This window comes from Paroedura picta, chromosome 11 (assembly GCF_049243985.1).
Source record: "Paroedura picta isolate Pp20150507F chromosome 11, Ppicta_v3.0, whole genome shotgun sequence".
Classification (NCBI taxonomy): Eukaryota; Metazoa; Chordata; class Lepidosauria; order Squamata; family Gekkonidae; genus Paroedura; species Paroedura picta.
The window spans coordinates 38,039,943-38,067,887 of record NC_135379.1 but is presented as its reverse complement, the minus strand read 5'-3'; the positions used below and the strand labels follow the sequence as shown (position 1 = coordinate 38,067,887).

General features: G+C 46.1%; 1 protein-coding gene across 3 annotated transcripts in view; it reads left to right on the top strand.

Moving 5' to 3' along the window:
* OSBPL10 (oxysterol binding protein like 10) overlaps window positions 1-27,945 on the top strand; it is a 99,498-nt gene that overhangs the window by 14,539 nt on the left and 57,014 nt on the right. Inside the window, exons 1-2 of one of the 3 annotated variants that reach the window (XM_077304578.1) lie at window positions 4,781-5,352; window positions 25,099-25,274. In XM_077304578.1, the coding sequence (XP_077160693.1) occupies window positions 5,021-5,352; window positions 25,099-25,274 (508 nt within the window). In that variant the 5' untranslated portion in view covers window positions 4,781-5,020. Of the gene's footprint in view, window positions 1-4,780; window positions 5,353-25,098; window positions 25,275-27,945 lie in introns of those variants that run through there. The other 2 variants (XM_077304576.1, XM_077304577.1) reach the window with 2 other exon arrangements.

Genomic DNA, 27,945 nt, shown 5'->3' with positions numbered 1-27,945 from the left:
AAAATGCCACGCTTGAAGCTGTGGCTCTTTAACTGGGTTTGGCAGGGAATGACTGAATCTTGGACTGCAGACATGCGTGAGGCTGAATCAGATTCTTGATCTATCCAAGTCCAACTTAGAATGGCAGCTCAAGTCTCAGGCCATAGCCTTTCACATCTGAAACTTTTTATATGGAGATGATGAGGATTGAAACTGGAACGAATAGAGCCAATGATCTACCTGAGCCATACCTTGATCCTAGCAAGCATTCTACCACGTTTATTTGCATCATGAAACAATAATTCACATTTCTGTTGCAAGCACATCATAAAAGCTGTGAAGATGGGGATTGAACCTGGGACCTTTGACATACAGAGCTGATGATCTACCTGAGCCACACCTTGATCCCAGCAAGTGTTCTGCCACATTTATTTGCATCATGAAACAATAATTCACATTTCTGTTGCAAGCACATCATAAAAGCTGTGAAGAGCTTAGCATTTCCTTTCCTCTGTGCTGCTGTCTATTTGTGCTTTCATAGTCAGTTCACACATGAGTCTTAGAACCAACACAAAAGTGGAACCCCGACTCAACTGAGGTTGGCATCGGAAGCAAGCTCTGTTCCCTTTATCAGGGTCAGGCTTTTACCCCTGCTTCAATTAATATGCTTATAGATCAATCCATTAAAGTGTTTAAGTGCCGTGCAACATAGCTAAAAAGGCACTGCAAGCAGAAACACTGATAAGTAATGCTGCCAGAGAGTCCATTATGGCAGCACAAGTAACAGTTCTTCATGCCCTCCTCTGCAAGCCACACAGGAGAACGTGCATTTCTTTTAAACCAAGCGTGACGGTGTTACTTCTTGTGCTTTGCCCCTTTTCACAAGAATGCTGGAGGCAGCATTTAACCCAGATGGGTGGCTCAGCTGGCCCTCCTGATGGTTCTACAATCGATTCGTATTGATGCTTGTTGGTCCAAGCATGGAGCCAATCAAGGTCATTATTTGGGGTTAAGTTATCTAAAAAAAAGAGCGGTCTTGTAAAGATAACCCTCAGCTCAGCCATCGCACGGGTTATGGGACCATCTGATGATGCAACCATGAAAATTGTTTGAGTTCCTCTTTCTAAATAGGAGCGTCAAAAAGTGATGGGCTTGCTCAACACATGTTCTAGTGAACGCTGAGACAGACGGGGCCATGGTGATGATGCTCATGCCTGTCACAAATGCCTCCCAACACTGCGCATGCATTACCACACGGTTTACAACAGGATTTAAGGTCTACTACAATAAAGTATACTTTACTATATACTTCACATCAGCATACTTTGGAGAAAGGCTGGCTCCTCTAGGACAGGGGTAGTCAACCTGTGGTCCTCCAGATGTTCATGGACTACAGTTCCCATGAGCCCCTGCCAGCATTTGCTGGCAGTGGCTCATGGGAATTGTAGTCCATGAATATCTGGAGGACCACAGGTTGATTACCCCTGCTCTAGTACACTCACTGGACACTGGAAGTGCTCATCTGGACCAGGGCCTGCTTTAGAAATATAAGAAGCCTCAAAGAATTTTATCTGGTCTTCTGGTCCATAGAATTGATTAAGGTCCCTAGTGTCCTACATAGTTAACATGTTATATCACTGTACTAGAATGAAAGCCCGTTGCAGCCCAGACACTGCTCTTCCCACAGTGGCTCTTACAAAATATTAAGTGCCACGAATGGTTCCAGATGTAAAGGAGCCAATTGTATATTTAATGTATCTGTTCCTGTATTTTATGTAGGCTGCTTTATTTATGCCTGACCATTGATAAAGGCAGCGATACCGAAACGTGGCTGGTCAGTGGTGGCATTAGCATGAATGCACACTTGGATTTTAACGAGGTTATATTTTAAGCCTTGAGTTTTTAATTTTAATAAATTAATATTTAATTTTATAACATGTTTTAACCTACAGAGGCTTGAGCACATATTCCTAACACAAGCTTTGTTAGTTATACTCCATTTATATCTATTGGTGCTTATATTTGCACTATGCACCTTTCTCTGAGTTAGGTCCTTCCTTCCTTCCTTCCTTCCTTCCTTCCTTCCTTCCTTCCTTCCTTCCTTCCTTCCTTCCTTCCTTCCTTCCTTCCTTCCTTCCTTCCTTCCTTCCTTCCTTCCTTCCGCCTGCCTTATTCTATCCTCACAACAACCTTGTGAGGTAGGTTAGGCTAAGAGGGGGAGACTGGCCCAAGGGTTTCCACAGGACAAGTGGAGGAACCTGCCCTTTTTGGATCAGGCAAAGCGCCTTACTGTTTTTTCTGCATTTATTCCTTATATTAATTTGTCCGGTTAGAGCTTTTGCCAGGAATGATTATCTACACTTAATTTGAAAACTGTCCTGACTTCCTGACTTCCAACCTGAGCCTGTTGATCCCTGCTTCTTGCCACCCACGTGAAACGAGAGGCCTGACCAGTATATCCCAGGTAAGCCTGATCCTGTCAGATCTCAGAAGCTAGGGAGGCCCTGGCTAGCTGCTGGAAGGACGATCTCCGTAGAATACCAGGGTGGTGATGCAGGGCAGGTGATGGTGAACCACCTCTGGACATCTCTTGCCTGGCTGCCGGGGGGGGGGGGAGCAATGAAGCCGTCCAGGCATGGGTGTCCCACGGGTGCAACAAAGTGGGGGGTGTCACAGTTGCTGCCTGCCTGGCCTTCTCCTTGTTGGACATCCGACACGTCCATCAGGCATTGCCGTGGCCAGCAGGGGGAGATCACGGATGGGTCTGGCCAAAAAAGGTCCAGCTGAGGGAGGCAGGCAGGCACTTTTCCTGGCTTTGGTGTGGTGATGGATGCTGCTACCGGCCTGTCCTTGATTCTCTGAACTGGCTGGGGGGCTGCCCAACAAAGCTGTTTTTTTTTTGGGGGGGGGGACAGAAGAGCTTCAGCCTTCCATCAGGTGACACTGCTCTTTTGTCTGAGCAGTCTGTCCTGAAGGGCAGGATGCCTCCATGGCCTGTGACCCATGACAAGTTCTTCACTATGGTACATGTGCCACTGGCACAGCTTCTGTTTCCTGCCTCTAGCTCTTTTAATCTGCTGCCCAGGGTCTCCGACAGACTCATAACTCTGTCCACCTTCTTCCTGTCCCATGACTTCCTGTGTTTGCACTTCAGGAGATTGCTGGCTCTGGAAGGGTCGAAATACACTGTTTGAAAAGATGCTCATAAACTGTATTGAATTTATATACGGCGGGGGACAAACAGTTCAAAACATACCCAGTAGCTGAAAGCAATCATCATCTGGGCTACAATCTTGCATTGTTTGCCTCCTGCAGATTGCCTTGGGCTTCAATGTTTGAATCCAGTGGTTCTTTTAAGACCAACCAAGTTTTATTCAAGATATATAAGTTTTCATGTGCATGCACACTTTTTATCTGCACACTTCTTGTATACAAAGAAGCATGCATGCACATGACAGTTTAAACCAGTGGTTCTCAACCTTCCTAATGCCTCGACCCTTTAATACAGTTCCACATGTTGTGGAGACCCCCAACCATAACATTATGCAAGGGTTCTTCCACAGACATTAAACTGAAACTGACCAATGGTGGGAAGATCCATTGTTCAGGATTGTATATAAATTGTTTTTTTTCCTGGAGTTTCTCAGTTCAGTTCTGCCTCTTGCCCCACCATACCGATCTCGTTCTTTACCACTGCTCCAGACAGACGAATGCTTTATCTCGATCTACCCCACAAGGCTGTTGTGTAGATGGTGCCCCCCGCCAAGCTGCTTGCCGTGCTGCAAGCCCTTTGAAAGGGTCATTCAACCCCAAAGGGGTCCCGACCTCCAGGATGAGAACCACTGCCTTAAACCTTGAATAAAACTTGGTTGGCTTAAAGGTACCACTGGGCTCATGGTTTGCTGCTTCAGACCAGCATGGCTCCCCGCCTGCAGTCCCTTGGATTTAATGGGCTGACTCTCCAGTAAACTTGCACATTTGGGGGCTGCACACAGTTTTTGTGAGAGGCATTAGAGCAGTCATTCTCAGCTGGATTCTCATGCCAGTCCAGTTAAGAAGGCTCACCAGGTGTTCATGACCCATTCCAGCATGGGGATTCTGGAACCAGTGGGGTGTGGTGGTTAAGAACAGCAGACTCCAGTCTGGAGAATCCCAGTCCTCCACCTGCAGCCGGCAGGGATGACCTTAGGCCAGTCACGGTTCTCTTGAGGCTGTTCTCATAGAGCAGTTCTTTCAGAGCTCTCTCAGCCCCACCTACCTCACAGGGTATCTGCTGTGGGGAGAGGAAGATAAAAGTGTTTGTGAGCCGCTTTGGGACTTCTCCAGCTGGTGAAAAGCTTCTCTCTTTCTTGCACATAATTTCAGGGGGGAAGTATGCCCGGGACGAGGACAGGTCCTCAGAGCTCACCTAAGCGTCCTTCCCAGCGAGGTGGGCGTGCCCCCGAAAGCGGCTGATGGCCGGACTAAAACCGTCGGTCTCCAAGGTGCCCCTGGACTCCCACCTCGTCCTGCTGCTTCAGGCCAAAGGCTGCTCCCCCCCCCCATAGCCAAGATACCCACAGCTGGGGGGGGGGCAATCCCTGCTCCTCGCCCGAAAAAGCGCAGGGCTCCGTGGGGCCGGGGCCAGGCCGCCTGCCCGCCTGGCGTGAGATTCCGCGCGCCAATGGCGTCGGGAGGCGGGTCAGCAGCTGCTGCTGGCGCGGCTGGGGGAGAGCCGCGGCCCGGGCTGCCTGCTCGCTGCGCCGGGTGGGAGTCGCGGCTCTCCGGAGCGGCGAGGCGGAGACTCGCAGCTGCGCCTGGCGGGAGAGGCCGGGCTCGGGGGAGGCTCGCCGGGGACGGGGCGGATCTCTCGCCGTCCGGCCACAAAGCGCCGCCTCCGCGCCCGCCCGCAGCAGCAGCAGCAAGAGGAGGAGAAGGAGGAGGCGGCGGCGGGTCCCTCGCCCGGCCGTCCCTTCGCCTTCCCCGCGTATGAGTCCGGCATTGGCCGGCCGGCCGGCGGCGACTCCCTGCGGCCGAGGCCGGAGCGGCTCCAGCCGGCTCCATGGAGAAGGCAGCGGCGGCGCAGGGCGGCCCCGAAGGCGCGGCGGCCCCGGGCGGCGGCAGCAACAGCAGCAGCCGCAGCAGCAGCCGGCCCACGTCGGCGGGCTCGTCGCCTTGCTCCTCGGCCGGCCGGGCGCCCTCGGGCCGACATGCAGCCGCGGCGGCGGCGGGAAGGCCGGAGGGCGGCGGGAGCGGCAGCAGCCCCGGCTCGGTGGCGGCCAGCCCCGGCGCGGGCGGCGGAGGGGCGCTGACGCCCGGCAGGAAGGCGGAGGCGCCGGTGCTCGAGGGCACCCTCAGCAAATACACCAACCTCCTGCAGGGCTGGCAGAGCAGGTGAGGAAGGCGCCGCTTGGGCTGGGGACGCTTGGCCGGGTCCCCTCTGGTGGCGGGGGGCAGCCCGGAGCCCTCAGCCTCCTGCCCCCCCTCCGCTCCCCCACTTTGCGCCTCCGAGGACCCCCTTTGACCCTCCCTTGGCGCCCCGGGTGCCCTCCTGCCCCCCTTTCCTGGGGGTCTCATCCAGCAGCACCCCAATTCCCAACCCGGGGGGACGTTTCTGCCTTTCAGTCCCGTTCACAGCCGTGGTCAGTTCCCAAGAAGGGCTCCTTCCAGAAAGGGGTGTGAAGCCATCCGGAATCCGTCCAGGCGTCTCTGGGAGGCGCAGGGATTTGAGATCCGTTCCCAGGAATGTCGGCCGGCCGTGGGGGGGATATGGGACCAGGGAAGTTGCCTGCTGTGGGTGAATGAGGTCCAGGTTTCAGTGAGTTGGCTGATACATGCACCGTGTGGCCATGTGCTGGGCTCCACTTCTGCAGGGTCCCCAGGGTGTGCTGGTAGTTCAATCTGGTGGGTGGCTGTGGTCCATGTGAGCAGCTCAGCCAGGGCTGCCGGCCAGGATGGGTCGGCTTTTCCGGACTGCCACTGTAATAGATGTTCTCTGCAAGGGCCGTTTGAAGTCCTCGGACAGATGAAGCGCATGCTTACATCTTGCCTCCCATGAAGTGAGTTTGTGACTCAAGAAAGGTTAGGCTGGAATACATTTTGTGACTCTTGAAGATGTGGCCGGACGCCTGTTTAATTTCCGTACTCAAGCGAGGTACTCATGGCCTTTGTACACTTTTAAAAAGCTCTTGAGGAAAGTGGACTTCTCTCACCCCTGAAGGGCATGAACAGTAGAGATTGCATCCGACTGTCATGTAGGGAGTTCTTAGTCTGATGAAGAGTGCTTGCACTCGAAAGCTCATGCCTTGAATAAATCTTTGTTGGTCTTAAAGGGGCCACTGGACTCTGATTTTATAGTAGAGATTGCAGTCCACCGTGATGAGCAAGAACTCCGTGGGGTAGTTCTGAGTTGAGACAATGCTCCTTTTCTAAAGGGACACATGTTTACTTTGCTGTTTTTGCATTTGGGATGACCGTGCAAGGGAAGCGGGATTTTATTTCCCCCTTGATCAATAAAGCTTTCTGGTTGGACTATAATCAGTGACAGTTTGTTTTGCTGGCACAGCCGGGAAGCAGTAGCCAATTCTGGTTCACACTGTTGGTGCGTGTCTGTGCCTGGGTTTGGTGGCGGAGATTCCCTTCTTCGCTTCCCGTATCCCATTATCCTCCTCCTGTGGGATGATACTGTCAAAAGCACCAGGCCCTGGGAATGATCAGTGTCACTTGATGTAAACAGCTGCCAGATGCTTTGTTGACAAACCATTTGAACCTGATTTCCCCAAACAGAATACTATCAGATATTGGTAAGGTTTGTTTTTAAAAGGAGTGAAATGTTTTGGCAGAAGATAAGAGTTGGATTATTTAAGGAACATCTTTATCTATGAATGAGAGTAGTCTGTTGTAAATGTCTTATGCAATTGTGTTTTTTTCCTCTGATACGTATTTCCCCCTGTAGACTTCCTGTTAATCAATCTGGGCTGTGTATTTTAGATCAAATACATTTATTTCGGTCAGTGACCAGCACAAAATACAAAACAGTAAAGCCCTATATAGGATTGGTTAGAGGTTCCAAAATAATTCATGTGTTTGGGAACTTTTAACCAGTCTTATATCGTGTTTTACTGTTTTGTGTTTTGTACGGGTTGTTGACCAAAATAAATGCGTATTTCACAGTTCTGTAAACCTAGTATCTTTCCCTGTTTAATACTTGTGCAGTCAAACAGGGTGGGAGGTGGGAACTGAGAACTCGAGTTACATTTAGAGCTTTGGGATTTGCTGGTAGTGGGGAATGCTACCAAGTCGCAGCTGATGCACTGAACCCCATAGGATTTCCCAGGCCAAGAGCAAACATGGGCTTCCGTGGTAGTCTTCCATCAAAATAATTCCTATATCAAAACTAGCAAGCATGAGTGTGAATTCCATATACATGCAGACACTGCCCATGTAAACAAGGCCATATAGAAACTATACAGCATTTCTTCCTATGGTGCCCTATATATGATGCTTTTCGGGCTAGTGTCCTGAATGCACTCCCAGCCAAATGGAATTTTTTCCTGATAACCATAAAATAATGTTTTTCTTCTCTAATTAGGATCCTGATATAGTTCACAAGGTGGGTAAATTTTTGCAAATGGCTATTAGGCTCTGGGAATTTAAGATCTGATGGATTGTACCATGATTTGTTTTACTATACATTTTGTAATCATTACATATACCAATAAATATTGTTGTTGTACTTATTACCATGAGATCTGGTGAGAATCGGCTAGCTGGGGCCATCCTGGTCTGGTCTGTGGTTTGATAGCATCATTTATTTTGCTCAGTGCAGTTCCAGCCATTACTGTTATTTACAGTATGAGCAAAGCGTGTCCACAAAGTCACTCTGACTTTGTCGGAACTGCAGGTGGACGCTGCCACTGGCGAAGAGACGGATGTGCCATGTTTTTCAGCAGTCTGTGGGCGGATGTAGTGCTGATTGCTCCCCCCCCTTTGGCATATTAGTGCTGAAGTTCTGTTTTTCTAAAGATAATCTGGTAAAAGATGCCAAGTATTTCTTTTTTAGCAGCCAATTTGAATCACTGGCGGAGTTGTTTATTCCAGTAAGCGTTTCTCTTCGCACATGGGTAGAAACTGCCCCTGCCTTTGCCACAGAGCTGTTTGGGGAACTGCAGCAGATTCAGGCTCAATTGAGACCAACAAGATTTTCAGGTATAAGATTTTGAGAGCCCAAACTCCTGATGTTCTCTTAAAGCAGGGGTAGTCAACCTGTGGTCCTCCAGATGTCCATGGACTACAATTCCCATGAGCCCCTGCCAGCATATGCTGGCAGGGGCTCATGGGAATTGTAGTCCATGGACATCTGGAGGACCACAGGTTGACTACCCCTGTCTTAAGGTGCTACTGGTCTCAAATTGAAGTGTTCGATTGCCAACAGCTGCCTTTTGAAACCATGCCCAAGACTGTGGCTTCAGCCAGGCCGGTCAGTAAAGTCCCTGTGCCTATTGCATCTGCCACACCTGTCTGATGACTGATTTGGCAACATCGGGGTGGAGAGGGGCAGGTTTACCACCAAAACAACTAGTTGCTGATCTAAGCAGGTGTTCTCTTCCTGTTCAAGGATTGGTGGTCAGGATTGGTGTTTTGCAGGCAGCCTGATGAAGAAAAGTTTTCATTTTAGACAGGAGTACTTGCAAATAGCAGGTATAATTTATTGGACTTCAAGGTAGACATGTTTCCATGTGTTCCCAGTCGTTGCTTTTGATACGAGGTGGTCAGAATTTGCACAGAATTCTCAGCATGGGCAGACCAGAGTTCTGTTGAACATCATTGTGACACTTGCCCTCATATTTCAATCCCTTTGGGTTAAAAATTAACATGGGATGTGTTTCTTCATCTCCCTGCCCTAGCACACTGCCCTGATATTTCTGGTGAAATTCCTACCAACACTCTACGACTCCCTTTGCTGGGAGGCTACAACATTAGATCTCATTAGTGACTAAGAGTAGCTGGATTTGTAAAAATCCCAAACATGCTTCCGTTGCATCATTTCACCTTCCATTTTGCCATCAAATCATCTGGCGCTTCTGCCTTTTGTAATAAGTTGATGTCTTCTATACTCCTGACCACTATGCTATTTATACTGACACTGGACCACTTATGAATCAATAAATTCAGTTATGCAGAACTGTATGCAGATGCAGAAAAGACACTGTTTATTTCTTGTTTGTCAGAGCTGCCCACCTGCTTTTCACTGGTCACTAAGCTGTGAGAATTTTTTTTTTACCGTGGCTGCTAATTTTCTTAGCATTTAGCAAGGGTCTGTTTTGATTGTGTGTGTGTGTATAAATGCAAATACAAGGGGATGACTAGGTATTTTCAATCTAAATGCTAATAGAGGTCATCAAAGAAGTAACTTTACCATGCAGAGGCTGTGCCAATTTTTTTTTCTGACCAGATTTTATATTCAAATTATCTACATGTTTCACTCTGCTGGTATGCATGCTTTCTGTTTATCTTTCTGGGAAAGAAGCTGGCAATAAGGTATCTATGCCTATGCTTCTTGTCCTAGGTCAAGGTAGTCTTTTTATATGAACCCCAGTCATGTACACTTTGGAAAAAACCTTTATACCCCTGTGAGATGTGTGCCATTTGTTAATTTTTAAGGTTTTGTGTTGTTTGAAGTAAGCTCCTTTTTCACAGATCAGATATAATATAATACAGATGCTTGCTTGTGAAAGGGATTGGAGAGTTTATATGTTTGTCAAAGCTCCTGATGCGATAAATCCCCCTGTTCAGGGTTTTAGATCTTGCTAAGCGAATGAGTTTCTGTTAAATTGCTACCTCTTTAAAGATACAAATGGTACAAGCAGTTGCCAGATGATGGAACAGGTAACGTTATGTGCTGCTAAACTGAATTCACGGAGTTCACAGAGCAAGGAAATTAGCATTAGTTGTATATGACCGCTCTAGTGAATTTGGCAGAGTGCACAGCCAAGGTTTGGCCTTTCCCCTAAACAGCACGTGCATTCATACCTCACTTGACACGCTACTATTGAAATGTCATAGAGCAATTGTAGGATATTAAGTGGTTGAAGCCCCTTGATACATTGATTTTGGAGCCCTAATGTAAAGCAGCACTTTCCAGACTGGGGTCTCCCCTCCCCTAACATTAAACTGCACCATGGGGAGCCTTACTTGTTGGTAGGGTTGCCAGCTCCACGTTGAGATTTGGGGGGGGGTGGAGCCTAAGTGGGAGGGACTTCAGTGGGGTACAAAGCCATAGAATCTACCTTTCAAAGTGGCCATTTTCTTCAGGTTAATTGACCTCTATTACTTGGAGATCAATTGTCAATCCAGGGGATCCCTAGCGACCATCTGGAGGTTGGCCACCAAAATCACTGGTGATCTCTCCCTCTCCCCCCCATATCCTCCCCCCTGTCATTTTCTTTGTAAGAACAACAGCAGAACAGGAAGGTAATTGTGATGCCCGTGGAGTGACTCATGCCATTTATTTGTGAGTTGCATCAATTGTCTGTTGGTTTTATTAAACTGATATCCAACTTGCTCTTAATAATAGTGCGGAAGCAAGAGATCCCAAATGGTGCATTTCGTTTTTGAAGATGAACTATTTACTTATTATTGAACCTTTTTTCCCCCGTGCTGATAGAATTGAGATGGTATCCGTCATTTCTCTCTCTTTCTGTATTGATTTTGCCTGCCAAGTAAGCAGAAGTTTCAGCATATGCATTTGTCTTGTGTCTTAATGAAATTATTCTTCTGCTTAGATAACAAAAGACTTTTGAAAGGTATGACTTAACTATTTCATACAAGATAGATTCAGTTGGGTGGCCATGTTGGTCTCAAGCAATAGAACCATGTTTGAGTCCTGTGGCACCTTTAAGACCAACAAAGTTTAGTTTTGGGTATGTGCATGCATGTATCTGAAGAAGTGTGCATGCACAGGAATGCTGATACTCAGAGTGAACTTCTTTGGTCTTAAAGGTGAAGAAGAAGAGTTGGTTTTTATATTCCACTTTTCTCTACCCAAAGGAGTCTCAAAGTGGCTTACATTCGCCTTCCCTTTCCTCTCCCCACAACAGACACCCTGTGAGGGAGGTGAGGCTGAGAGAGCCCTGATATTCCTGCCCAGTCAGAATAGCCCAAAGTCACTTAGTTGGTTGCATGTGGGGGAGGAGCGGGGAATCAAACTTGGCTTGCCAGATTAGAAGTCCATGCTCCTAACCACTACACCAAGCTGTCTCTCTGCTACTGGACTCAAATTTTGTTCTGCTTTGTTTAATGCAAGTTGGTCTAAGGTTCAGTGCCCTCCTTTGCACAGTTGCTCCAGACTGAGCCTATTGATTTCAACTGACTGGAGAAACTCAGCATTGGGCTGTGTTGTGAGTGAGGGAGCTACTGATGTTCTGATGTGTGTTTCTGATAGCTCAATCAGTGAGAAACTGAACTAGGGAGAAACTGAATGTGCATGTAGATCAGCGGCAGCTTATACTGTCCATGTATCCAGATGACCTCCGTGCTAAAGGGCTGCCATCCTCCAGGTGGGGCATGGAGACTTCCTAGAATTTCAGTTGATCTCCAGGGGTCAGGTCCTCCGGAGAAAATGGATGTCTTGGAATGTGGACTTCACGGCATTATACCATGCTGACCTCCACCCCCAAATCTTCTGGATTTTCCCCCTACTGTAGTAAGCAGCCTTACATGGTTACTGTACATAGTTTGATGTAAATGCATTCCCTAGAACTGGTGAGATTTTGTGGAGGAGTTAATGTTAGAAGCTGATGGAGATTTTACTAGGTCATCCCAAAGATAGATCTTGAATTTAGAATCAAGCAGGGGATTGAGCAGATCCTGTACTTTAACCCCAAATCTCTGGGGACAGCCCCCCCCCCCAGTGAACTGGAACTGACCACAAAGTTTCAGCAACCAAATGATTTTAGGTTCAAATTCTGCCCTAATTCACAGGGGGAAACCTCTCCGAATCCCTTTTAGAGCAGTATGGGTTCAGTTTGACATCCTGGAATTGCCATTTTACATTCTGTCTGTAACTTAGTAAAATGGTTGATCTTATCTTGGAATCCTACTTACTCAAAAATTAATATTGTAAGTACACCATTACTGATAAAAGCGGGATTGCTATTTATTTTTAGAAACAAGAAGTGTCCTCCCCTAAGTTCGCTAAATCTGAAATGCTGAACCAACCCTGATTTTGCCTTTAGCTAACAAGAAAACCGCTCTTGACGGAGAATCTGAAATGCCACATTCATTTAATCAGTTCAGCAGGACATCTAGTGCTCCCTGACTTTATTAAAGCATTTGCGTCCTGCTTTTTCCTCCATATGAAGAGGCTCAGAGTGGCTCACCATCCGCAGGAAACTCAAATAGGCATGGAGCAAACACTGATGAAAAAGACAGCAAAGCAACAACTGAGCAGCCTAACAGAGGATGTGGCAGAGATGTCAGCCTTCTCCAAAGGCCCTCTTGAACAACACTGCTTTGCAGTGCATCCTGAAGAGCAGTGAAGGCAGGTGCCCTCCTGCTCTCTTCTGGAAAGCTTCTCCTGCAAGGAGGACACCACCCTCAAGGAAGCTTAGCACAGGGCAGCGGGTAATAATTTTGAGGTGATCAGATTTAGTGTGCAGGATTCAACTGTGCCCGGAAACTTAGATCACATCTATATGCTTCAGTCGCTGGACAAGATTCATTACTTCATATCAGTTGGAGTGTTTGTCTTCAAGGGCACTCTAACGTAGGACACATTGTAGTAGTCCAGCCTTGAAGTTATGCATGCATGGAGCAGTGTAGTAAGATTAAATGAATCCAAGCGTGGAAACAACTTGGACTAAGCGCACTTGTAAGTATCCTTTGCTGTTAGAAATAGAACTAATAGTCAACATGGCCCCATCTGTGGATACTTAAATCCATGGACAGGGGCCATGTAAAGGTATTTCTGCAAACCTTGGGAGGGGCACACAACAAGCATAGGCAGCTGTTCTGCCGCAGGTGGTGTGGGAGGAGGAAGGGCTGGGGAAAAGGAATCGAAACCATTGCCCCATCCTCTCTTAGCCTCTGAAGGTGCTTCATCCTGGCAGGTGGCCATTTGTCTCCACAGAGAAACCATCTCCACTCAGCTTGAAATGTGAGGAATTTATGGCTTCATTCCCTGGAAAGAGAGTTTATCTGTGGGAGGGGGGAATGCCTCTTGTATGTTATCAAGATGTCCTGAATTCCTGCCTCGCAAGGGCAGCCACTTCACCACTTGAGGCAAGTGGGGGAACCACCATAGGAGGAGGGAAGCATGCAGGCAGCAGCGACTGGGCTAGCCGGCCGGTGGTGAGCCTGCTGAGAGAGTGGGAGGTGAAGGAGGATGCAGTTCCCCAGTTTTTAAAAAACTTCTTTTGAACAGGATAGGATTGAACAAGGTTCTTGGATGCTCCAGAGTCTTTCTGGGCAAGCATCACTCCATTTAGAGTGGGAAGTATAATCCAAGTAACTTCCTCTAGATAGCACTTAAGTGCTTATGGGCATGCCTGGCACTGGGGTCCATTTAGCTTGGATCACCAGGCAAGAGCCTGACCACGTGATGCGGACTCCTGAGAGCTCCCTGCACTTGTTCCAGTGGGAGATGCACATGATGCCCTAGCCGCGGCTCTTTCCAGAGGATGAAAGCATGGCTGTCCTTTCTTTCCTTCCTCCTTTCTCCGTAATTACTTCTTAGTGGCCTGAGAACTGAACCTGGGGTGGACTTCTGAGAGCTCCAGAGGGGGAGAGAGCCCTCCCATTCCATGCCTCAGAGTCTATCCAGGTGTGCCATCTGGAGCTACAAGAAGCTAGGAACTCCTGCTTCCTATTCCTGTGCCCACTGCATGGAAATGCATTGCCCCTTCATTTTCAGGTATCAGGGGGTCCCAGCAGCAACCAAGCTTGATCTCTTAGGCATTGGCAGACAAAGGAAAATGAGCCACAAAAGCTGGACTTGCCACAATAATAGATGGTGGTGTAATATTTAGAAGTCTATTCCCTGTTTTATTATAATTCTATAATCTGGAGGAGTTCTGGGCCAGGTTTTACTTGTAGTCCTGCATAGATCAGATCTAGGCAAACTGCTATGCAAGAATCTCTATTTGTTTTTCGTAAAGTGCAACCTCTGCTTGGATTTTTAGCCTCCTCTAAGAGCTGAGCACTCTACCACCTGCCACTGGTTTTAAAATGCTTGTCTGTATCAAAGACGTAACAAAAAAAAAGTTTGGGGGTAGGCTTGTAGCTTTTGTGAACATGTAAAGGGCTGTGCCAAATTGGTGGTGAGAATGTATGGCTTCCACAAAGTGGATTAGCCTTGTTCTCTGCCCATGAGGCTGGGAGTTCGATCCCAGCAGCCGGCTCAAGGTTGACTCAGCCTTCCATCCTTCCGAGGTTGGTAAAATGAGTACCCAGCTTGCTGGGGGGTAAATGGTAATGACTGGGGAAGGCACTGGCAAACCACCCCGTATTGAGTCTGCCATGAAAACGCTGGAGGGTGTCACCCCAAGGGTCAGACATGACCCAGTGCTTGCACAGGGGATACCTTTACCTTTAAGTGGGGGAGAATTGTTGGCAGAAAACAAAGCCATGTCTAGGGCATTCTAAGAGCAGCTGGATTTGCTCTTCTTTCAATAGCTGTTGAAATAAGTGGCCGACTGCTGCTCCTGGACTGGAGAAATTTGTGTCTCTTGAGTACTGGTGGGAGTACTATACAGAAGTAGTTTGCTCCTGCATGGATGATGTTGGCAGCAGTATGGTGCTTTTGTGTGCATCAGGCTTTCTCGTGAAAACCTGGGTAATGGGTGGGAGTTAATTAATTTTTATATATTTTTAAAATTTGCTAAACATTTATCAAATGATATGACTATACATGGTCATGTTGACCCATGTCCCCCCCTCCCAGAATGGCCAATGATGGGCCTGGATGGGGTGGGAAGGGGAGGAGCCCCAGGTAGGAATGTACATAGCTATGCTTCCCAACCATTTTCTGCATGATTGTGTGCCACTTCTGGGGTTTCTCAAAGCCCAAAAATGTCCCAAGGGTTTTTCAACGGTAAAAAAAGTTGAGAGGCTGCCTTAGAGCAGGGGTAGTCAACCTGTGGTCCTCCAGATGTCCATGGACTACAATCCCCATGAGCCCCTGCCAGCATTTGCTGGCTTATGGGAATTGTAGTCCATGGATATCTGGAGGGCCGCAGTTTGACTAGCCCTGCTCAAGGCAAAAAAAAAAAAAAGGTCATTGTTTCATCAGGGCAAAGAACTGAACCCACCTGAATCTATGAGGCTAAAGAGATGCTCCCTACCTTAGTCAGCAGCATGAGAGTGTGAAAGGGGGAATATGAATAAGTAAACTGAAACAAGCATTCTGGAACTTAAGGCTGATGTTACATCTGTGGGTGGACATGGACACCAGGACTGATTTGAGCTCTTTATTAAGACCACAGCATGGAACAAGCAAATCTGAGAATTGAACCAACCAACCAACCAACCCCCCTCCCCCCCCGGCCAATAAAACCCAATTTATATACAGAAAGCACACAATAGATCTTCCTGGCAAGTTCGTCAATTTCAGTGTAAACTGACTGGATCCTGCAGAGGAGATCTTAGCCGCACATTGGTCAATTACATTGTAAGCTACGATCCTGTCTTGGTCCTCAGCAGTTCTACAGGCACCACAGTTGATATCTTTTTTTCTTTCTCCTTCCCAGTCCCCCTTTAGAGTGTTGATGAAGAGAGATAACCTGACAATGATGCCGGTTTATACCATATGAGATCCTGAATTCCCTGGTGGTTTATTTAATGCAAATTTGCATTGGTTCACAGAGTTTACATAGACCAAAGAATGATGTCCTTGGCTCCTGCGAGTTCCCAGTCTAAGGTAGAAAACAGTAGAAGGAACATAAAGGCAAAAGTCACAGAGGCCAGAGGTGTAACTTGGTTACAGTGGAGAATGAGGATTAAAGGCTTAAGCCAAAGACCTTGCAGGAAAAGGTGGAGCTTAATAAGGGTGTTTTAATGCCTGGATCCCTTGCAAACAGTCATCCAACTTGCCAAACAAGCAGAACGTAATGTCTTAAGGGCTGTTTCTCAGACTGCTGTAATAGAAGTAGGGGGACAGTGTTGTTCTTAAATTAGGGTCATCGTAGAGCTTTCAGTGCATTCAGCTCCACTGTAGATGCTGAACAGACTTTTTTCTGTTTCAACTTGTTCCAACACAATCATACTTTACCAGGTAGACTTTATTAAGCAATGAAACGTGGGAACGCAGTGGCGAATTGGGGCCAGGCCTGTAATGTGGTCAATTCTATGTGTTTAACTGTGCAATTAACACTGAGAGTTAAGGACTGGCATCATTTGTGATATGGCTTTGAGTTGGCCTGGGCCTTTAATTTTGCAGTTGGAAGCTATGAGCATTTACGACTAAATGAGGCTATGACATTGGAATAGTATGGGAGGGGTCACAGATCATTTCCTGCAAAACTGTCAGTCAGCTAGCTCAGGACTGATCCTAGTTGGGTGTCTGAGCACCAAAACAGTTGGCTGTGAATCAAACAAGGGACTTTCCAGATGATTGTTTTGGTGCACAATAGACCTGCAGGCTCCCCCCCCCCCCCGACCTTTTGATGAGGTCCAAATATCTATCTCCGCAGCTGGTATGTCTGTGGCAGAGAAATCTTGTTTTCCAGCAATGTTTTGTCGTTGTGTCTTAGCTACCCTGGCTTTATGGCGCTGGATTCATGGCCACCAATTGGCTAGTGTTTGTAACATCATGAACAAGCATCTCCCCTATCCATGTCATAAAACCAAATCTGGTTTGGAGGCTAACCCCTTGATAATTTGAAGGCTGTGTTTGGTGCAGAACACAGCCCGATTCCCAACAGTTGACACATTGGATGCTCATCAACTTAATGCTCAGTTCAAGATGCTACAGTCTTATGTACCTTTTTAGAACATGTCTTTGCCCCTCATTTATGTCATGCTGATCTTGGTGAGCTGAAGGTCTTGAGTACATTAAAAAGTGGGCTCAGAGTGGCTGCTCCATAGCTCTGCTGTCCGTTCCTGTTGGTGGTTTGGCAAGTTCTGGAAGTAAACCAGAGCAGCATTTAAGCAAATGCGTTCTGGGCATAGATGGATGTAAATACACTGGACTTGTTTACTGTGAGTTAATTTGTTTGTTTTTAGAGACCAGCCAAAGTAGTTCAGCTGCAATACTTAAAATACCTGCATTTAATGCATACGCGTAAATATGTTGGTTCATATATTGTACAGGATGTTGCTTAAGGGGAGACTGAAGGTCTGGGGGGGAGGAGAGCACCTGCAGGACTTCAGTGCACAACTGTGGTGGCTCAGGAGCACTGAAATTAATATGCATATCATATTTTTCCATGACACCCTGAGAGAGCTCTAACAGAACTGCTCTGTGAGAACAGCTCTGGTAGGAGAACCAAACAGTGCCCCCCAGGCCAGCAAACCAGAGCAGAACAACAGTAGCCGAAGTTGGCAACCTACTACAACAAGTACAACAGCTACCAAACTGGTAGAATGGACAAGTCTTAACTACAACTGCAGTGTCCCCCCAGAACAAAACACTGAAATAAAGAACTATAAAAATCAACTTAAAAAAAAACACAACCCCAAGAAGAAAAGGCAAACAATGCTGCCTCTCAGATAAAAGAAGAGACACTAGGAGAAAGAAACAGTAAATCCCAAAGCACCCCCAAAACCCACCCCACCCACAGAAATCAAAAGAATAGTTTGGAAGAAGTGATTAAGAAGAGGAAGAAGTGAAGGCAAAAGGGAAAAAAAGTTCAGAGTCCCTCAGTCAAACGGTTGATGTTCTACAAGCTGCCAGAGCAAGCTCAGCTTGCAGTACACATTTGCAAAAGGCACTGCAACGACTGGAGCAGTCTTTATGTCAATTACCATATATACCTGCATATAAGCCAAGGAGGGCTTTTTCAGTGTGGAAAAAAGGTGCTGAAAAACTAAGCTTATACACGAGTATATAGGATAACTGTTATAAGCATATAATAGATCACAAAGAGTGACCTAACAAAAGGGGGGGGGGATTTGGTTGTTGGTGTTGCAGTTTCCTGGCGGTTAAGTTGGATTTGAGGTCCTTGTCGCTGGTCTTATCCAAAAGCCTGGCAGAAGAGCCCTGTTTTGCAGGCCCCATGAAACTGAGTTCTGATAGGGCTTTGATCTCATTGGGGCCACCGAGGGAAAGGCCTTGGCTCTGGTCGAGGCCAGGTGGATTTTATCATTATCATTATTATTATTCAATTTATTATTCAATTTATTTCCTGCCACTCCCTTGTGGCGGGTCACAGTGTCATAAAACCCCGTTAAAAAACCCATTAAAAGACATAAAAATACCCCCAACTTAGCGGAAAAGAAAAACCCCACTCCCACCCCTACTACTACTGGTGGGGTGGAGAAGGATTTATTTGAGGCCAGGGATTACTAAGTTGTTGGAAGGTATAGCGTGAGGGGGGGGGGGTATTGCGGATAGCTGTGTCGTCTACAGCAGGGGTAGTCAACCTGTGGTCCTCCAGATGTTCATGGACTACAATTCCCATGAATTGTATATACATCTGGAGGACCACAGGTTGACTACCCCTGGTCTACAGAAACATTCCTAAAGCAAAAGTAATTCCTTCTCATGGGCTCAAGTATCCTACCGCACAACAGCATGACTAGACTAGACATATCAGACTAGATGTTTGGTGCAGGTGGTGGTGGAAGAGAAGACAGGATGGTATAGGAACGGAGGGAACTTTCCGCTTTTATTTAAAAGATGGGGGACCTCAGTTGGTGGAGATTGACTTTCTCCAGGTTACACAGAGAGTCTTTGGCAGAGGTGGAATCTGAAATCAGGTCTCTCAGATGCAAGTCTTTATGGACACTGGCCTGATTTAGCGATTAGATATGTTTGTTAAAAGGGCACAGTTGATTGTTCTTGAAGGAACTGTTTGTGTGTGTATGGCTGTCTCAGGTATGTTTGGCACAAGCTGTTTAGAGCTTGGGTCACGACCAGTAGCTTGGATGGCTGGGGGATATTGTACCAACTGTGGTGTACTGATATGTTGAATTCCTCTCACCTAACAGAATGCTTCTCAACAATATTCTACACAGTCGCATCACTTCTGGGGTTTTCAAAGCCTGAAGAACGTTTCAGGGGTTTCTCAACAGTAGAAAGGTTGAAAGAGGCTGGTGTAAGTACCAGGGAGCATGTGAGCCTGAAAACTCATTCTTGGGACAAGGAATACAATGGTTGGTTTGGGATGCCAGGGAGTCTGCAGTACAGGTCTGAACTTCCTATGCCATAATAGAGAATAATTATGTTTTGCTTTTTACAGGTGAATACCTAGTCCATCTTGGTGTCTTACGTTTGTGCTTTTCTCTTTCTCTCTTCCACTGTCCTCCTCTTGGGTTTATTTTTAATGATTTGTGAATGCACTGACTTTCAGTTGAAATCATGTGAATCTGAAGATTTCCCCCCTCCTCCTCTTAATTTAAGTGGTTCCATTCATGCAAACAATAATAATTGAAGGAAGCTGTATGAATGGTCCTGGGAAAGGACATCTGTTCCTCATAGTAATGCATGCCCTTCAAATACTTGTCACGCCAAATATTATGCATCCTTGACATCTAATAAGAATGTATAAGGCATATTTGAAATATGCAGCATCTGAAGAGTATGCAAAGCTATTATAATGTTTATGTATATTGGCTCAGGCATCGCTATGATACTTGGCCAGAGTATTTGTGAAGGATTGCCGTCCAAACAGTTATATAAATTCTGTGGATCAGTGATAGTTCTGGAAGGAAGGATTTGTCAGACAAATTTAAGATAGCTTTCCTTTCAATATCACGGAAAGCACAGGCAGACTTATTTCTCTCCCTCTCAGACAAACTAAGGAACATGCTTATGTCACAGGCTTATGTACTTCTTGGTACTCTCTCACATACACACACATGCATATTTTCGCCATTCATAGTGACTATATACATTGCAATATTGTATGTTTTCTTTACATGTAGTTGGTGGGACCTCTGTATGCATGACTGTAAAGTTTGAAAAGGGCTGTTCACACCCACCAGTCTGTCCCCAGTCTCATCAGAATGAAATATCTTGTTTATGTGCTGGACGCTGTAAAAATTAGTGTTAAGTTGTATTGAAACATGGCTTCTAAGTAGGGCTGGCAGGTCCCTTGCCACCAGGCCCTGCCCCTTGCTGCCAATCAGCTGGCTGCCAGGCTGGCTTACTAGGAGAAAGAGGAAGATCTAGGTAAAGTGGCCAGCAATGTCACTTCTGGCAAGCACAGGAAGTGACATCATCATGTTAGCAATGTCTGGTTGATGCTCTAGTATCTGGGCAAAAACCCATTGCTAGATGCCATTTTTACCATAGAGTTTTTGCTCAGGTACAAGAGGATTACTCTGACATCACAGCATGATGACATCACTTCCCATGCTTGCTGGAAGCTACATTGCCACATCACTAAGAATTTAAAAACAAATTACCTATTTTTAATAATCTATCCTTAAAATATCTGTGTCTATTCATAGAAAACCTCTAGAATTGTTTGTAAAACGTGAGCCTTCCAGCATTGTCTGGTACTTATATAGCAATATAATGGAGCTAGAAAATGTCTTTGGGGCTATTTTCTTGAACTGCAAGCTATGAAGGGGCCCAAGCCTTAATGTTGCCTTCAACAGTGCTCAACAGAGGTCTAAATGTGTGCTTATCTTTGTACCAGCGGCTGCCATTTGTGGGTTAAGAGCTGAGTAATGAGGACATGCACTCTAGGCAAACATCATTAAGTCAAAATGTGAAGCAGTGGTTGGATAAAAAACAATGTAGACTACAGAATTGTCAATACAGGTGAAGTGTGATGGGTAGATGGCACTTCAGTGCTCAGTAGTAATATGCCTCTGAATACCAGGGCTGGGGAGGGGACAACCACGGGGGGTGGCCCTGCCTTCCTTGCCAGTCTCTGGGGCATCTCTTTGTCCACTGAGCAGCATAGGATTCATGACTAGCTGTACCATGGATCAGATACTGCTAGCTCCTCTTATGGGGCTGTTGGGCCAAAGCATTACTGAATACTAAAACGGACTCCTCCCCACAGTCTTCCTGCATCTTTGAAGAAGAAGAGAGTTGGTTCTTATATGCTGCTTTTTCTCTACCCAAAGGAGTCTCAAAGTGGTCTACAGTCACCTTCCCTTTCCTCTCCCCACAACAGGCACCCTGTGAGGTGGGTGAGGCTGAGAGAGCCCTGATATCGCTGCCCAGTTAGAACAGTTTTATCAATGCTGTGGCGAGCCCAAGGTCACCCAGCTGGCTGCATGTGGAGGAGGAGCTCAGAATCAAACCCGGCTTGACAGATTAGAAGTCCATGCTTCTAACCAGTACACCAAGCTGGCTCTTCTTTGAGTTTATGAGGGAGTGGGGATAGGATTTAGGCTTGGGGTGTGTCTGCTGCTACATCTGAAAGTGGTGGGACAAATATCGACAGCTTCAGTAAGGTTCATGCTAGTCGACCTGGGGAAAATAACACAGGAGTCTCTGGGTATTGTGCAGGAATCCCCCAGTGGCAACCACTGTGCTTTTCCTCCCTCCCTGTTAATGCCTGTGGAGCCCCTGGCATGCAGCCTGCTGGACATCCGTCATGGCTGTCAGCACTATGCCTTTATTTAAAGAATCAATGGGACGACAGGTATCAGCTTCCTGCCTGGAGTGAGCTAATGCTCCATGGTAGTATTTTGAGTAAGGTAGTTTCCAACTGGAGCTGGCAACCCTAAGTCCCCCACCCCCAAATGTTCAGAGAGCTGTCTTCCATCTGCTAAGTGTAAGCTCGTATTAGCTGATAGGACAAGTGTACTACAGCTTTAGCACACATACAATAAACAAGGACCTTCTCTCTCCCCCTGCTATCTGCCCCTGTCAACATCTGTGTGTTCACTTGTTTGTCTTAAAGTTAATGACTTCTACAGAGTAAATTCTTGGGATTTCACAATTTGACTGTGACTGTGGTAGTGTTTACACTGTAAATGGACCAAAGAGCCATTGACGGCAATGTGTACGTTCTTGGAAACAAGTGTGTTATAAATTCCTTCCCCAACCTAGGAATTTATGTGGAAGTTGACATGCCTTGTACTCTGGCAACTTCTTTTAATATTAAAAGTGTGTTTTGGTACCTTGGCATTTTAGAATGGCTTGTTGAGTAGCTGAGCTGTGTGATAGGTTTAAAAATATAAATGTGAACAATTGGACGCTCACATTCCATTTGGAATTAATGGCGAGGTTACAAGAGACCAGGAGGTATTAAAACCTCATTGACTGCTGGAAACTAGCAGTCTAGGTATTGGTCACCACAGGGACAGGGGCCGGAATGGGGAAGCTTTGGGGCACTGTCTGTGGAGCCAAGTCCTGTTTGGCATGTGAATCCGTGGCATCTCAAGTTTGCAAACGACAGAAGAACAGACTGAATCCAAGCTTGGTTGCTGCTGATGGATCCCAATCGAAATTATGATCTCTAGTATCTGCTACAGGGGTAGTCAAACTGTGGCCCTCCAGATGTCCATGGACTACAATTCCCATGAGCCCCTGCCAGCATGCGCTGGCCGCAGTTTGACTGCCCCCGCTCTAGTATACTGATGCCGTTTTGGATAAGAGGCTAATATACCATATCAGTAACAGGTTTTATGGATTATTTTAGCGATAATAACGTAATTTCATTATGACTTTGCAGAGGGCTCAAATTCCTCCGTGGTGTTTTCATTTCCGAGCATGTTTTATGAAGCTTAGGAAAATAATCAGCCACAGAGTAGTTTGCTATCTTGAAGTCCTTTTCTTCAGCCTTCTATTTTTTTTTCTTTGCCTTCGAATCACAAATGATTTGTGGTGACCCCCACAGGGTTTTCAAAGCAAGAGGTGTTAGAAGGTGGCTTGCCATTGCGTGTCTCAGCATCATAAGCCTGGTAATTCCTTGGAGGTTTCCCAACCAAAGAGTGGCCAGGGTCAACCCTGCGAAGTTTTTGAGATCTGATGAGAATGGACCAGCCTGGACCATCAGTGCTTTGCTATAATAAGTGGGGGTGAACCGTGCGATGTCCAACTGCAAGGCTGCAATGCTACCTGCACGTTTAAAAGACCCCTTAGAATCAGTGGCACCTGTTTTCAACCAAATATAATCATGAGTGATGAGAAAGGAGCATTAAAAAAACAATCTAACAGATGCGGATAAATGTCCTAGTCATCTAGTTTTTCAAACACTGAGGAATGTATTCTAGCTCAAGTACTCTTTAGAAGGAACTTCCATTCCTAATGAATAAGCTCGTTTATTTTATTGGCAATTTTCATTAGGCTTCTGCTGAATGTTTTAATTGACAGGGAAAAGGCTGAATCGATTTTATTTGCCAGTTATGTTTGCTAATTAATTATGAATTTCTTACATTTGGTTTCTGGCATCTGTCCGCATGTCGCCTCCTTGAAATTTTTGCGATAGTTTTTACCCTGCGATAGTTTTTTTTGCGATAGTTTTTACCCTGTAAAAGAAAGATCATTGCTGTTTGCATACACAGAATCATGGAGTTGGAAGGAACCCTCCAGGGTCATCTAGCCCCCACCCGATGCAGGAAACTCACAACTACCTGCCCATCCACAGTGACCCCAATTTCATGCCCAGATGATGTCCCCCTCAAGAAAACCAGAATCCCTGGCCAGTCTGACTTGGAGGAAATTTGTCTCCTGACCCCACAGTGGCAATCAGCATTTTCCTGGGCATATAAGAAAAGGGCCACAAGAGCCAAGCACTGACACAACCCTTCCTGCCCACCCACTCACAGTCTGCCTAAGTTTATAGAATTGGTATATACCTTGGGTCAGGGGTAGTTAAACTGCGGCCCTCCAGATGTCCATGGACTACAATTCCCATGAGCCCCTGCCAGCTCCTGGGAATTGTAGTCCATGGACATCTGGAGGGCCGCAGTTTGACTACCCCCTGCCTTGGGTGATCCCATCCACCAGATGATTTGGAAACGTGGTAGGAGGGAGGACCTGTCCTCCACCAAATACAGTGGTGTCCACATTGAACTCTGGGTGCTGATTAAGCCGTCAGCGAAGGCATGGCTTCAGTATGATACAAATGCTTTTTTGGTTTGAGCCCACCCGCCTTTTAATATCAATAGGACAGAGTTGCCAGTTCTGGCTTGGGAAATTCCTTGAGGTTTGCGGGTGGTGCCCGAGGACGGTGGAGTTTAGAGAAGAAGCTCATCAGAAACATGATGCTACACATTCTGTCCTCTAAAGCTGCCATTCCAGAGGTTGGAACAAAGTCTGAGTCCAGGGGAGGCCAACCAAGTTTGATTCAAGGTGTAAGCCAGGGGTAGTCAAACTGCGGCCCTCCAGATGTCCATGGACTACAATTCCCAGGAGCCCCTGCCAGCGAATGCTGGCAGGGGCTCCTGGGAATTGTAGTCCATGGACATCTGGAGGGCTGCAGTTTGACTACCCCTGGTGTAAGCTCTTGTGTGCAAGCACACATCTTCAGATACCAAAAGCTTATACCTGGAACAAAACTTTATTGGTTTTAAGGGTGCCACTGGACTCCTGCTTTGTTTTGCTGCTCCCGGCCACCCCAGCCACCCCCCTGAATCTGTTCCATAGATCAGTTCCTCTGGAAGAAGCTTAGTCTGGAGATCTTCTGTTTTGGGAGAAGTCCAGGTCCCAGATGGAGGCTGGTATCCCTGCAGCAGGGCATGCTGCTCCAGAGACATTGGAACTTGGCTACCACAGTAGAGATGTATGTTTGACCGTTTTATGTTTTTAAAATTAAAAATTAAATTTAAAAACACATTTATAATTTATCCTTATTCTTTTATGCTGTGTTGGAAGCTGTCCCAAACTGGCAATGCTGGGAAAGGGGTTGGGGGATAGAAATCAAAGAATAAATAAGTAAATATATGCTAGGCTTAATCTCTTTATGTATATCTAGGCTAATGTCATGTTATTTTCATATTAATGTGATATCTCCCCCGGATTCTGTATAGATAAAATGAATTGCACTGCTATTGTTTGTTTCTCCTTTGTTACAGGTACTTCATGCTAGATTATGACACTGGAATTCTGCAATATTTTGTGAACGAACAAAGTAGGAACCAGAAGCCGCGAGGGGTGCTGTCCTTAGCCGGGGCTGTAGTTTCTCTCAGTGATGAAGCTCCCAACATGTTGGTAGTATACTCTGCTAATGGAGAAATGTATAAGCTGAGAGGTACAGTAGCCTGTTGCTGGTGTTTTCAAGTTTGCCTTTGAATCTTGCCATTCTTGCAACTTCCAAACTTCAGCTATGTTTTGCTTAACTGCAGGAGACGTTGGATAACATCAGACTGTGCAGAATAGGAAAAATTATGGTGTGAAAGTTTTGCAGGTAGAAGTAGATGGGCCAGAGCGAGACAATTTGGTTTGCATCTGCAATGGCTTTATTTAAAAACAAATAGCATTCTATGCCATGAGCTGAAAAGGGACTTGCTGCTGGTATCTCCATGATTCAGGGCTGGGCTGGGCCCTTCTCCAACTCTATAGCTTGGGGTGGATTGATGAAGTTGAGAGTCACTCACTGTGACTCATCTGGGATGTAAGCGTCTTTTCTTCTTTGCCCTTGCTGACATAAGAGAGAGGGAAAATTGAGCTGTTCAATGTCTTTGTTTTTCTGTCCTTTCTGATTGTATCAGTGGTTGTTAATAGTACAACAAAACTCTGTGGTTGGCTGCTTTGTCCGGTTCCTTCAGAACTGACGTGGCAGGATTTAGAAAAGCATTTTAGTAAGAAATCAGCAGCAGTTTTGATTTCTGTTTTAAAAAGAAATCCTTTGGTAGGTAGCTCAACAGCAAGAGTCAAATAATGGGCAAGGAACAGTGTGGCAGAAAGCCATGTGGGGACCAAAAATACAGATCTCACAAAACATCTGGAATGGCCTCGGCAAACCCACGAGTTACAGCACCATGCTCGCTAAAAGTTAAAAATTATCAAATTAAAATAAATAAGCCCAGTGGAAGATTATCTGATGCTATAAAACATTTGTCCTTAAGGGAAATTTGCAGTGCAGCTCTGTACATTTTTACTTGAGGATGGCCTTGTTAATTAATTAATTATTTTTTTGAAATTTTTATATTTATATACCGCTGCTCTCAAATGTTTCACTGCGGTTTACAAAACCAGTAAAATACAATAAAATCCCCTAAAATACCCATTAAAACACAATAAAATAAAATAGTAACATAGTATAACAGGATGGCGGACAATAAAAAAATCAACCCCTCCCCTGTTCAGCATGGGTCAGGCTCTCTCTACCTGGGAGCGAGGAACCTAGCTGGCCTTAACCTAGAGATCCTCAGATGGCAACACCAGGTACCGCTGTGGCCTCAGCCATATGCCTAGTGGGGCTTACTCCCATTGTGTACATAGGACTGTATCTTAGGCTGCAGCCTTACACCCAGAACTTGTGTCTGTCTAAGCGTATAGGATTTTGTTGCCAGGGAAGAAGTGGAGGTCTAACTGCTACTCAATAACCTTTGGGTCTTTAGACTCTCTTTCCACTCTGTGCAGGAATTGCATATTCTGCCCAGTCCAATCCCAGACTCTGCAAACTGCTTGTTTGTTGAGGTTCTCCCTCTTGATACCTGTTCCTCAAGAGCCTGCTGCAGCAGAAGACCTCCCGGCCTTGAACCACACTTCCCAGCTGCTGCTCAGCCAGGGGCATGGAGGAAAGGGAGGGGGTGGCTGGTTTAGCCATGAAGTTTTCGGTGAGTCATAGAGAGCTATCCTGACATGATGACGTCACTTCTGGTTTCACATTGGAAGTGACATCATACGTCAGTGCTGTAATGAATTGATGGTCTCTGACACCCCCCCCCCCGAATTATCCTGCTGGGATGCCAGTGTCAGCTGACAGCCCTACTCCAGAGCCAGAGAAATCTTCTGCTGCTTGGGCAGGAAGAAATAACCCAGCATTGAGGTTGGTGGAATTAAATATGTATAATTAGCCTCACTACTGGGGAATGTACTGGATCGAATAAAACAAACTCATTGCCCGCTGGCAAACATTTTTGTAGAAAACTGATTTTGTATGTATGTGGGGAAGAACAAAATAACTCTTCCCCTTAGAACATCGTTATATATGAAGAATAACATCATAAAATGAAGAAAAATCAAGATTTTTTTCAAAAGAACTTTGAAATAAAAGTGCCTCCTTTCCAATTAAATGTTTGGTCATTGTTGCGTGATGGATTATGATGAGACGCTTTACTGGAAATGTTACGCTGGTTTAATGTTTCGCTGAAGTGGTATGCCGTTATTAGATTAATTCCTTTTTAGTTCAGAATTAATGCCCTGAGCTTAAAATTAAGGTGCTCAAGACTGAAAAGATTACCCGCTGAGAAGGTCTATTAATTTAAGTCAGCCTCAGCTTATGCAGTCATCAGAACAGAGCGACGGAGGCTTTCTGGAACCCTGCGGCTTGGTTTTGCAAGCGGGGATTGTCCGTTTGCTCTCACATAGTGGGGAAATGTCCCTCCCAGCACACATTGCATTAATTGAATTTGTTTAGTTTGCAGGAGAGCAAAAAAACGGAACGTAAGGTCTTTGCAGGTGTGCCAGCATCCATCAAATTTGCGTATAAATGTCAGTTAACAAAATGCCAACGATCAGCAAGCCCATTTCAGTATTGCAGACTTGAAATCAGAGTGTCTTCCAAGCAGCCAACCTGATCTGCTTTCACGGAATTATTTCTGATTCTCTAGGCAGCCATTGCTGTGTCATCTTAGGCAATTACTAAAATGCAGTTCTAGCTACATCAGCTGGAAAAGCTGATCTAACTCGCCTGCCACGTAAAGACCGATGGGTGGGACGGGAATAAAGTGTGCAGTACAAGGAAAAATGGGGAT